The sequence below is a fragment of the Furipterus horrens genome, unplaced genomic scaffold (assembly GCF_987537825.1).
Source record: "Furipterus horrens unplaced genomic scaffold, mFurHor1.1.pri manual_scaffold_4, whole genome shotgun sequence".
Lineage (NCBI taxonomy): Eukaryota > Metazoa > Chordata > Mammalia > Chiroptera > Furipteridae > Furipterus > Furipterus horrens.
In genome coordinates, this window is record NW_028327174.1 from 56,327,106 (window position 1) to 56,339,589 (window position 12,484).

Consider the following 12,484-nt stretch of genomic DNA (forward strand, 5'->3'; position numbering starts at 1 on the left):
CCTGGGGCAGTTTCTGGGGGACTTTGCAGCAATGGATGAGGCTGAAGGAGGAGCGGTGAGTGCTGGGGACACCTGAGTGTTTTAGGATACCCCAGATGTTCCCATTTGGGCTCCCTCCCTAGGCTGTACTTTGCTATCTTAAGAGTAGAGAAGGGAGGGATGTCGCTGGGGATGGAGCCAGGGCATAGATACACTGCTTGGAGCAGTCCCGCCCAGCTCAGATGCTGTTTTATAAACAAATAAAACATCTGGCATCATCACATTCCCCGGAAATGCACCACAGGGCTGAGGGACAGATGGGGCCCGTGGTTGATCTGACCCCCGGGGAGGGTAACTTGATCTGTGACCCTCAGTAAACCAGAGTTGCCTGTCTCTGCTTTGGTTTCTAATCTGCAAAATGGGTTTGAGGTTGTCTCATCAGATCAGATAACTCGAAGTGAAAGCAGAGGTAACCGGAGGACGGCATGCAAAAGGTTTAGGATCATGAACCTTGGGCCTGTCTAGATCCTGAAGTTCCTTCATGGGTCCCAGTGTGATGATCCCCACAGAAGGCAGAGACCACAGGAGGACACAGGGCTTCATTCTGGGGGGGGGAGCAGGGGTTCTTCTGAGAGCTCTTAGCCTCTATGGCCTCATCATACGGCCCACACCTCAGCTCCAGCTTCTGCAGAGCATCCCCATGGTGTCCTTGGGCTGTTGGTGACCAAGGGCCCCCTGTGACCAGACATATGTCCTCCTTGAAGTGCCTGGCTGGGGGCTGCCCCACATGATTGGCTGCGCTCTTGGGGCTGGGCATCTTCAGGGAACCCCATGGCAGGCAGGGTAGGATTGGGGCAAGATCCCATGAGCCATCTTCCCTCTCCCTGCTCCTTATCAATGGCCCCACCCAACATGCCTGTCTGGGCAAATAGCCCCGACAGTTCCCTCCCTGGCCTTGAGACCAGACCATGGTGCCCCGATGGGAACCTTCTCAGCTTTTGCTCTGGCCTGGGCCCCCTTCCTGCCTTCCTCCCCAGGAGAAGCAGGAAATAACCTCAGGCGGGTATCCCTCCCTTGGCAAACATAGCCTTGCCTCCCAGTCTGCTACATCCATTGGGCCCGTCTGGGGCAGAGTCCAAGATGCCAGAAGAGAGCAAAGTTCTGGGGAGAAATGCTAGTGGGGTGAAGAAGTGGGTTCCTCTTGCTCCAGTCTCTGTCCCTTCCTCCCTGCCCTGCCCCCACCCCACACCCCATGCCGCCTGAATGTCTGGCTGTCACCCTGAGGATGGTTGTTTTGCTCTTATCCCACAAACTAATTATGGGCCCTGAGCTGAGGATGTAGGAAGTGTCTCTCCCCTAGTGCCCTCCCCTCATCCCCAGTTTATCCCACCTTCCCAGGCGTGAGAGGCTGAATGGCCTGCCCTGGTGTGCAGGGTGGCTGGTCCCAGGCATTCACCTGTGCAGTGGGCTGCTGGCCTGTAATTAGCTTCCCAACAGGGATGAAGAAGAAAGGTTGCTGCTTTCTCCTGCTTTCTCTCTGCCCTCTGGGGGAGCCATCCCTGCAATCATCCCTTTCTTGGCTGTGACTGTGACCTCCATCAGACCCCTGGGCTAAGCCCCGTGCAGGAGGGAGGAGTCTGACAATGAAGAGGTACTGGGAGCCCAGAAGTCAAAAGATCAAGAGAAGCGCATCTGCTGGTGTGGGAAGAAGGGGGAGCCTGCCCCAAAGAAAACTTTGGATACAGAAATAGAATAGAAAGAAGGAAGGAGGCCAGGAAGTGAGCCTGTTTCACATGGGTCCTGGGGCCAGACCTGCTCTGAGTTCTGAGAGTCCTAGAGGGCCCCATCCAAGGCTCTGGGGTGGCTGGTGGTCAGTGCAGCTTCTAGGAGAGGCTTGTGGAGTAGACTCAGGACTGAAGCTCCTGCTTCTTCCTGTCCTGATCCCCAGCTCCTTCCCTTTGCCTGTACTCAAGAGTGGGGGACATCCACTGACCGATACCCCCAGCATTCTGAAAGGTGTGTCTGTACACTTTTTTCCCTTACCCGAGCCTGGGCTGCTGACCTCCTCCCCCAGCCCCAGTGCCTTCACTGCCCTGGATTGGGGGGATCCCTCCCCCACCCTCATGGGATGTTTTCCCCAGGCCCCTCCTCCCCTCTGCTACTGTCCCTGCAGGATGGGAGGTCCCCGAGGAATCTGGTTTCATGAGGATGAGTGCCTGAGAAGACCCTTAGAGAGGACCAAGGCCTGCTCCTCGGTTTTTAATATTGCCTTTCCCAAAGCAAAAATGCCTTGGTTTCAGGTTGCACATAGATGAGCATTTTTTAATTATTGTAGTTATGTTTTTATTTAATACTCATTAGGAAACTCCTGTAACTAGTATATCAAATCTGTGATTATTTTAAAAGGTTTTATTTATTTATCTTTAGAGAGAGAGAAAGGAAAGGAGAAAGGGAGGAAGAGAGACATCGATCAGTTTCCTCTCACATGTGCCCCAACTAGGGACTGAACCCACAACCTAGGCATGTGCCCTAACTGGGAATTGAACCGGCGACCTTCTGGTTTCTGGGATGACGCCCAACCAACTGAGCCACACCAGTCAGAGCTCAAATCTATGATTTTTTAGATTGTTTAGGATGCAGCAAAATAAGTGAGTCGATTTAAAGAAAAATAGTAGGTAAATAATAATACAACTGTATATAACCATGGTGAGCATTTTGAAAATTATACACAAAAGAGTGAAGTTCTAGAACCTGGGGTCAACAGGCCTGGAAGTACCACAGCCAGGCCTAGCATACATACCCTACCACCTACCTCTGACCACCCTCCTGCGGAACCTTAGGCCCTGCCTAGTCCCCTGCAGGGATGCCACTGGGCTGGGCTGGAGGTCAAGTCTCTCATTCTAACCCCAGCCCTGCATTGCCTAAGCTGAGCTCCTCTGACCTGTCCTCCCTTCAGTTTTGAGGATATTTCCACTGTAGAAAGAATGAGGCCAGACTGCAGGAATGAGGTCCTGAGAAGGTGTGGTGGGGGTTGGGGGTGGGGGTGGTGAGGGGAGGTTCGAAGTTTGCAAATAGAGGCCTTGAAGGAAATAAGGTTTGCTGAGGTAACTTAGTTTCTGACTGTGTATGAGGGGATGCTCTGGAGGGGGCGCTCTGCATTCCCAGGGTTTCCTACCCTGAACTCTGCTGCATGGGGAGGAAAGGTAGGCAGGGAGGCGCCGACAAGGCCCCCTAGGCTGCAGGCAGCAGGGTTGCGAAATGGGTCCCCAATTCCAGCTGGCCAACTTCGCTTTTCCTTTCCCTCCCTCGTGTGTGTGTGTGTGTGTGTGTGTGTGTGTGTGTGTGTGTGTGTGTGTGTGTGTGCGTGCGTATGCTCACATTTAAAATCACAACAGGAAATGGGGTAGTGATTTGTCTACAGAGAAGGCAGAGAGGGAGCAAAGGGCACCTCCTCTGAATCTGTGATAGACTGGCTGCTGCAGCTGGAAGGGGAGCTGGCTTTCTACTGTACCCCAAGCCCTCTCAGCCCCCCGCCCCATGCCCATGGAGCACTTACAGACTTGATGTATGAGAGCCAGCCACACCCTTCCTTGGTCTTTCTTACCCACAGGGTGTCAGAATATTGAGGGGCTCTTGCCACCACTCTCTTTGGCCTTGGGCCCTCTGCATCTTGGTTCTTCGGCTTCCCATTCTCATTCTGAATTTTCTAATCCTTTAACAGTCCTCCTTTCCTCTCCCAGGCCAGGGACAGCACTGTGTCTCTGGCACAGCTCCAGCCCTGCCCTCTTCTCCCTTGCTGTCTCCTTGAAGTTGCCTCTCCACCCAGTCTGCTCGCAACACCCCCCTCCCTACTGTTTTCAAGCCAAACGAAGTAACTTATGCAACAGAAATGTGTTTTAGAGCCCAGCAAGGATTTCTCCACAGCAGGAAAGACGCTGAGTTAGAGCTGCAGAATCCAGGCATCTCATCCCTCGGATCAGGACTGCATACTTTGTGGACCTGGGCCAGGCAAGGGAAGGAAGCAGGGCACACCCCCCCAGGTGGAATTACAAGCAGGAAGGGGGGCCCAGGGGACAGAGGTGACACTATGCGGCTGAGCCCCAAACTTGTTGGTAGAACAAGAAGTGTTGAAGTCAGGACCTGGCAAGAAACAGGAGCGCGAGGCCATGCCAGTTAGCAATGTTTGTGCCAGGCCCCAGACTCTTGATCATCTCCCCAGCCCTTTCCCAACCCTCCCAAGCAGGGGGATTACCAGACAGATGTCTTCTCCCACCATCTTGGGCATCCAGAGGCCAGAGAAGGAGGATTCTGGCAGTAAAAGGGAAGGGAAAAAGTGATGCCCCGACTCTGAGACAACTGAGTGAGGACTCAGTACTCAACAAATATTTGTTGAATGAATCAGTACATGTGTGTCAGGAGCTGGGGACAAAGATGAAAGACAGTGCCTTGGCCTCTTGATACTTGTAGTCCGGTAAACAGGCTGTGATAAAAGGAACAACTGGGGCTATGGGAGCCTGTGAACTGCCCACCTGGAGGGTCCACCTTCAATCAAGAGGCTACAGGGCTGTGGCTGGAGGCACAGACGGTAACTTGGTGGACAACATAGGGACAGGTAGGGTGGAGGTAAAGGAGGACCATGGTACAAACCACAGCTCCCACTTAAGGCATGTTTATTGTCTGCCAGGCCCTGTGCTATGTGCTGTTAATGCATCATCCCATTTTACAGATGACTAAACTGAGACTCGGAGATATTCAGTAACTTGCGCATAGTCCCGCAGAAGGTGATGCAATGATGATTCAAACCCAGGCTGGGCCCAGGGCAGAGCAGAGTGATGAAGGACGTGGGGAGGTTCCTGAAATAAGAGCCAGATGCAGTGTGTTCCCTGAGGTTATGGTTATGGTTAGTGGGATTCCTCTTCCTCACCCAGGGCCCTTGCACCCTATCCTATAATCTTTGGGTGTGTGGATGTGTTGGGGATATGTCCTCAGGGCACAGACTCCCTTCCTTCCCCAGATATATTTTAGGGAGAGTGACTGGAATCCTGTGGCTGAAGCTAGGGTCTTCTTGGGAATGGGGTAGGGCCTGTTGTTTTGGGAAAGGCAGTCACTGTTTAGGAAAATGCCTCTTGAACATTGAGAATGATTGAGAAGTTGTGAAAAACTGAAGTTGTGGGGAGTGCAGAGTGCAGAGCATTGGGGTTGGGGTGTAAGGAGGGCTCAGCACTTACACACCCCAGGTCTATTTTGGGGCCTGGAACTGAAAGTTCTTTGCGACATTGCAGGCAGTCTGCAGTCTATCCTCTGATGTCTCATCTCCCTCCCGGCTTCCTATAGGAGTTGCCTTCTCTATACTGGAATCCCTAACTCCTAGGACTCCAGACCACCCCCAAATTCCTCCCACAACACAGCCTCTCTCCACCCAGGTTTCCCTGAGACTCTCCTGTCCTCAGGACTCGGGGCCTTTGGCCAGAGCCCTTCTGGAGGGTGTGCTGGGGTGAGTCAGCCCGAAGAAGGCTGGACCATGAAGGGGCAGCTACCCTCTGGGTTTGTGGGGCCAGAATGCTCAGGTCCTCTGGGCTCAACTCCAGGACTTTGCTTGCCCCCCCATCCCCACCCCTGTGCCACCAACAGAGGGAAGTTGCCCATCACTGCCTGGGGGGGGCCGGGAGAGAAGGCACCCTCTCCCAATCTGAGCCCATCTCTATGCTGCCCTTGGAATGGTGTGAGTGGCCGAACACATGTGTGTGCATGCGAATGTGTGCGTATGTGTGGTGGGGCGGGCAGAGGAATCTGGACTTGAGGGGAGAGGAAAATAATGTGGTGGAGGGGGGTTGGATAACAAAGGATTTTTGCTTGCAACTAATAGTCTCCAGCTGCAAAAATACCAAAGTGGAGGCCAGACCGGGCTGGGGACTCTAGTTCTTGCCAACTCCTTACCGGCCTGCTGAGTGGGGCCCTGCCTGGCCTTCGGGAGGTGGAAGGAGAGATCAGCCAAGGATAAATATCTGAGAGCAGGATGGTCCCTTTGCCTTTCTTCTTGGAACTGGGAGGGAAGGCAGGCCAGGAGGGAGGCCCGGAGGTCAGCCACCTCCTGAGGCGGGGTGGGGGGTGGGGTGGGGGGGTGGGGGTGGATGATTGTGGACTTGCACCTGGATGTGGGGTGAGGGTGTGGGGGGGCATTAGATCTCTTCAAGTTTCTTCCTCCTCCCCTCGAGGCTGAGGGAAGGGCGGGTGGGGAGCAGGGCAGGGTGTTGCCAGCCCTGGAGCTGGGTAGTGACTCAGGCAAGCCTCAGGGAGCTGGAGAGGAGGACACAGCTGCACCAGCTGGTACAGGGAAAACAGCTTCAAATGATGAAGTTTGTCTATGTGCCAGCAGCCCCCAGACCACCACCATGCCCACCAAGTAAAGGGCACAGAGTCCTGTTTGCCTTTCAGCTACCCTGCTAGCTGCCTGGGGCTGAGAGCAGGTCCCTCCCCTTTGGAACTCTGGTTTCCTCTGGAGGTGGCCCAGCAGCGTTCATGTTAATCTGTTTTCTCTGTGGTGACAGTGTGGGGGGCATTTTGATCACCTTACCCCTGCACTGGGCCCTCTTCCCGCTTTGCCTGGGCTGTTCTACCCCTCTGTCCACCCATGTCAGCTCCGGGCCCAGAGGAGAGAGTGGCTGGGTTCGGTGCATCAGCACTTACAGAGGTAACTCGTACCTGTGACCTTCTCTAGTCACCTTGGAGTGAGGTTCAACAGGGAGGACCTGAAGAGGAAACTAGTTTGATGAGAGCCTTAAATTGGCTCTTCCCTGAACCTCCCCCACTCCCCGCGCCCAGCCTAAGTCCTGTGACCGTGAGTCAGTGTCAAAGCCCAGCCAAGTTCCTTGGGAGCCATGTTCCTGTTCCCTTTGCCCCCCACCCCACCCACTGTTAGGAAACAGACCCTGAGTCCCTGTGGGGAGGGGAAGGTTTAGGGAGGACTTGAGCTGCGTGTCCAGCTGTCACATCTTCAGCTCCGTGGGGGCAGAATAATCCCCACTGTGAAGAGCGTGAGTAGTGGGGGTGAGTTTCAACCAAGGGCAGGCCATCCAGAGATTTCTTTTGGGGGGAATTGGTAGAGGTGGAATGCAGGGCGGGGATCCCAGGGAGTCACTGTTCTGGAAATTTCTGTTTGCAAGAGGCACTGCTGCTGAGGGTGGTAGTTGGAGGAGGCAGTGGTGGACCAGAGCCAGAGGGTTCTGGAGAGCAGAGGCCTGGAGGTCAGCAGGGGTCACTGTCCAAAGACTCCCTGCCTTCTAGACTTCCAACTACCCTCATCCTACCCCTACTCTCTTTCACCCTTTTTGGCCTCTTGCGTCTTCTCCAGACCCGTGGTGTGGACTGAGTGTGGCACTGACCTCCATCCTCCTCCCACACAGGCACCCTTCTGAAACTCCCCTTCTCGTTCAGCCATGCCTCCATTTGCCTTCCAAGTCCTTTGATGGCCCCCTCTCGTGTGCCCCCTCTCCTCCAGCCCTCCCTTACATGAGGAAATTGAGCAATAGGGACATTGAAGAAATGGGAATGGGGATGAATAGAGGAAGTTGGCCCCTGTCACTGGTCCCAACCTTTGGCCACCATAGACCTTCCCTTTTCCATCCATATGGACCCCATATTTTGGCATTCTTTTTTCTCAGCTTGGGTTTATTGATAATTGCCTTGCTTTTCCATTTTTAAAAGTCATGCAACATGTAACAGCTTCCAGCCAGTGCTCTGGCTAGCATGCGATAATTCAACTTACCATATATGAAAGTCCAGCCAAAAATAAAAATGTGTGTGATGTTTTAATTAGCCTGAGTGCTCATATCTCAAGTAAAAGCAGTTTTTTGAAAAACAACTGAAATGAGTTAGGGAATCTGTCCTCACTGTTTTTGGGGACTCCAAGAAGATGGGCTTCAAGGAGGAGCTGGAGTTAGGGAACCTTGTCAGTCAACCAACCAGCCAACACTTACCCAGGGCCTGCTGTGTGCCTACCCTGACTCAGCATGGGGAGCAGGGCTGTGTGGGAAGAGACTCAGAGACTTCTTCTTGGAGAGACCAGATAGGTGGAAAGATGGCAAAGATCACAAGGCAAAATGAGCCACTGCTGTAACTCCCATAAGAGCTCACGGAAGAGAGACAGCTGAAGCCTGGGTGGTGAAGGAGGGCACCCCAGAGCAAGTAGGCTTCCAGTAACGGGTCGTGCACTAGAAGAGGATGGGCATGTCTGTGGGAGGACCTCCCCCCATAGTTCTTTTTATTCACACTCTCCAGATGTAGAGCAGATGGCCATTGACTGGCTAACGGGCAACTTCTACTTTGTGGATGACATCGATGATAGGATCTTCGTCTGCAACCGAAACGGAGACACATGTGTCACTTTGCTAGACCTGGAGCTCTACAACCCCAAGGGCATTGCACTGGACCCTGCCATGGGGTAAGAGGGGCAGACAGGAGCTCTGTCCTGGAAGGGGGAAGGCAGAGACTACAGTGAAAGGGTGGGTGTCCAATATCCAGAACCCTTTTAATGTGCCGTCTGCCCATAGGAAAGTGTTTTTCACTGACTATGGGCAGATCCCAAAGGTGGAGCGCTGTGACATGGATGGGCAGAACCGCACCAAGCTGGTCGATAGCAAGATTGTGTTTCCTCATGGCATCACACTGGACCTGGTCAGCCGCCTCGTCTACTGGGCTGACGCCTACCTGGACTACATTGAGGTGGTGGACTATGAGGGCAAGGGCCGGCAGACCATCATCCAGGGCATCCTGGTGAGGGGGACTCCTTCACAGGTGGCATTGGGGGAGGGCAATATGGTAGCTCGGTAGCCCCGAGCCCTCTGGAGGTCCGGGGAAGGGTGGTCATGAGCACTTAGGGGAAAGGACAGGATATGGCTTCCACTCTCACGGGAACAGCCATTTTAGAGACAGCCTTTACTTTCTTCTCATTTGCTCCTTACACCAGCCCCTTGGAGATGAGTAAAGTACATAGATGACTCAGTCCCCTTTAGACAGATGAAGTAGCAGGGTTCAGGAGGTTTAGTGGCCTGCCTGAGGTGACAGAGCTGGGAAAAAGCCCTGGAACCTAGTCTAGAAGCCCCATCAGCTCAAAGGTGGCCCTCCATTCTGGGATAGTTAGGGTGACCAGTCATTTCGATTTATCCGGGACTGTGCTGGTGTTAGCCCAGAAGGACCCACGAACCAGCAAGCCCATTAGCCTTGGACGAAGTGGAACGTTGGGTACCGTAGATCAGTTATATGTGCAGCGGGGGCTGTTACAGGGCTTGCTTAGGGCCAGTCTGTCCTCTCAACCCTCCCAATGCTGGGGGCTGGAGTTGGGCCAAGTATGTTCTCTGTGGACAGTGTTTAGTCCCCCGTTCCAGTTTAGTCCCGAATCCTGCCATCATCTGCTGTGTGTCTGATTCTGTGGGGGATGTGGTCCCTGCCCTCAAGGGATTTGAGCAGAGTAGGTGGAGTAAGTCCACAAATCATCAGTCAGTGCACAACAGCCAGAGAGATGGAGTGTGGAAGGAGAGACCATCTCTGGTTAGAAGATTCCAGAAGCTCTTCAAAGAGATGCTCTGTGGAGGATGAAAGGGATAACAACAAGCAAAGATCACAAAAACAGGATAGTCCAGCCAGAGGAGAAGTGAAGCATGGAGTTAAGACAGCTATGGAATGAATGTGGGGGTGCAAGTCATGGAGTTTGGATGGGAAGCTGAGGGGCTCTGCAGAGGCTCAGGCAGGATTTCTCTCTCTTGTGCTGACCATTCCTCCTGCCCATCTCAGATTGAACATCTGTATGGCTTGACCGTATTTGAGAATTATCTCTATGCCACCAACTCGGACAATGCCAACGCCCAGCAGAAGACAAGTGTGATCCGCGTGAACCGCTTCAATAGCACTGACTACCAGGTCGTCACCCGTGTGGACAAGGGTGGCGCCCTCCACATCTACCACCAGCGACGTCAGCCGCAAGGTGAGTGGGGCTCCACAGCCCTTCCAGGGACCCTCTGGTGGGAACCTCTGATTCTCTCATATTATGAGTGCTTCTCCTAACCATCCACTCCAGACTATGTGTCCCCCAGCCCCTCAGCTTCTCGGCCAGCCCCTTCCTGCCCTCAGCCCCCAGGGAGCCCTTTCCCCCTTCTACTAAGGACACAGAGTGCCCCTCCCAATCCCTGGCTGGTCTAACGGAGAAACACCTGGCCAAGGGCGACCGTGTGACTCTCCCTGGCCACAGCAGCCCCCACCTGAGTGGCTAGGTTGTGGTGCGGCAGAGGAGTTCCAGTCCCGTGGCTTCTAAACCCTCCAGTGGGACACTGGGCACAGAGACCTCAGCAGGAGGGAAAGTGGGCAGACTTCCCGAAGCCTTCTCAAGGCTGAGGCACAGGGTCTCTGAGGGGTCCTGACCAACTCTCCACTCTGCCCCCAGTGAGGAGCCACGCCTGTGAGAACGACCAGTATGGGAAGCCAGGTGGCTGCTCTGACATCTGCTTGCTGGCCAACAGCCACAAGGCACGGACCTGCCGCTGCCGCTCTGGCTTCAGCCTGGGCAGTGATGGGAAGTCATGCAAGAGTGAGTGACGGGGCAGGGTGCACGTGCCTGCTGGGATGGGGTGAGAGGGTGTCCTTATCTGCCTCCCCATAGCCCTACTACTTCTGTTTGAGATGCAGAGAAGTTAAGGAACTTCCCCAAAGTTTCTCCACTAATGCAGGGCCGTGACAGAACTTGAACCCACATCTGAAAACAAGGTTTTTTCCCACTATCCTACTCCAGCTCCATCAAAAACTGTAAACTGACCCCCTTCTCCCTCCCTCTTTTCCTTCTTTCCTTCCTTCCTTCCACAAGTAAGCAGTGAGCATGTACTATGTGTCTGGCACTGTCCTAAAATAAGAATTCAGCAGTGAACAGGTAGCTGTCGTCTCTGTCCTCCAGGGGCATATAGTCTGACAAGGAGACAGACAAACAAGTAAATATAAAACTTCAGGTGGTGGTAGGTGTTAGGAAGAAAGTAAATGGAGAATAGAGTTAGTGATGACATGAGGGCTCCAGCTGAGAGAGTGCAGGTGGGGAAGATCTCTGCAGAGGTGGAATTTGAGCCTAGCGATCTGTGAAGTGAGGAGGAGGAGATACCTGAAGGAAGAGCATTTCTGGCAAAAGGGGTCAACAGTGCCAAGGCTCTGAGGCCAGTGTGAGCTTGGCAGCTTTTGAGCAGAGAAGTGACATTATTTGATTCACGTTTGTAAAAGCATTACGCTGGCTACTAGGTGGAGGGTGGGCAGCAGGGATGTGGCAAGAGGCTATTTCTGTGGTGTCGACAATAAGTAATATGACTCAGATTAGGATGGTAGCAGAGGAAGTGGTCAAAAGTGACCAGATTCCAACATATTTTGAAGATGCTCCTTTTGGGCCACTAAGTTCACTACTGAGCAGTGCACTTAACTGAAAACATGCTACTTGCTACACTTGCCCCATTTCCCACCCCTAGAGGACAGGTAAAACCCCCCACCCCCGGACGTTGTCCCCTAAGCCTTATGTGTTTGTGTGTCTGTCCATGTCACCCAGAGCCTCTGCTGCCCCACAGCCCCTGACCCAGTGTAGCTGGGCATTGCAGCCCCTCGGGCCACTGCCCCTGAGGCGGGGTGGTGGTCGTGTGTGGTCCTGCATGCATGTGTCTGACTTTGTGCCTCTGTCTGTGCCTGCCCTAGAGCCAGAACACGAGCTGTTCCTTGTGTACGGCAAGGGCCGGCCAGGCATCATCCGGGGAATGGATATGGGAGCCAAGGTTCCAGATGAGCACATGATCCCCATCGAGAACCTCATGAACCCCCGGGCCCTGGACTTCCACGCTGAGACTGGCTTCATCTACTTTGCCGACACCACCAGCTACCTCATTGGCCGCCAGAAGATTGATGGCACTGAGCGGGAGACCATCTTGAAGGATGGTAAGGGCCCCAGAAGTGGGAGGTCGCGGATAGGACTCCCAAGGGACGTCACCCACCTAGGATGGGAAGTGATTTGGGGCCTAGGCCTTTCTTTCCTGGTGCCCTCTCAGCATGAAGAGTCCTGCTGACAGGCTGGCTGCGCTGGTTGGCATGGAGATGAGGGGATAACAGATTGACCCCTGTGTGACCCCTTCTTGGCTGAGCCAACAAGAGGCAGGAAGATGGATGGATTAGACAGCGTGGGCCGTCCTTGCCAGCCCTTGGGAAAACTCAGGGTCTCTTAGCCGTTGGCTCTGCGCCCTGGAGCCGTGTGTAGCACATAACCTGGGAGAGGCCTGAGGCCTCGAATCAGAGCAGGCACAGCGACACCCATGTACACACGCAGCGTCTGTGCTACCGAAAGCTGCGTTCTTACACATTCTGAGAAAATTGTGATTTTTTAAGAGAATTGATTTATTTTTAGAGAGAGGGGAAGGGAGTGAGAAAGAGAGGGAGAGAAACATCAATGATGTGCAAGAGAAACATGGATCGGTTGCCTCTCACACACCCCCAGTTG

The 12,484-nt window shown here is 53.8% G+C and overlaps 1 protein-coding gene across 1 annotated transcript in view; it reads left to right on the top strand.

Moving 5' to 3' along the window:
* The window catches only part of LRP1 (LDL receptor related protein 1), a 78,848-nt gene that overhangs the window by 16,035 nt on the left and 50,329 nt on the right, over positions 1–12,484 (top strand). Inside the window, exons 7-11 of the mRNA XM_090273447.1 lie at positions 8,257–8,419; positions 8,529–8,751; positions 9,769–9,958; positions 10,415–10,558; positions 11,692–11,928. Of these exons, the coding sequence (XP_090129573.1) occupies positions 8,257–8,419; positions 8,529–8,751; positions 9,769–9,958; positions 10,415–10,558; positions 11,692–11,928 (957 nt within the window). The remainder of the gene's footprint in view (positions 1–8,256; positions 8,420–8,528; positions 8,752–9,768; positions 9,959–10,414; positions 10,559–11,691; positions 11,929–12,484) is intronic.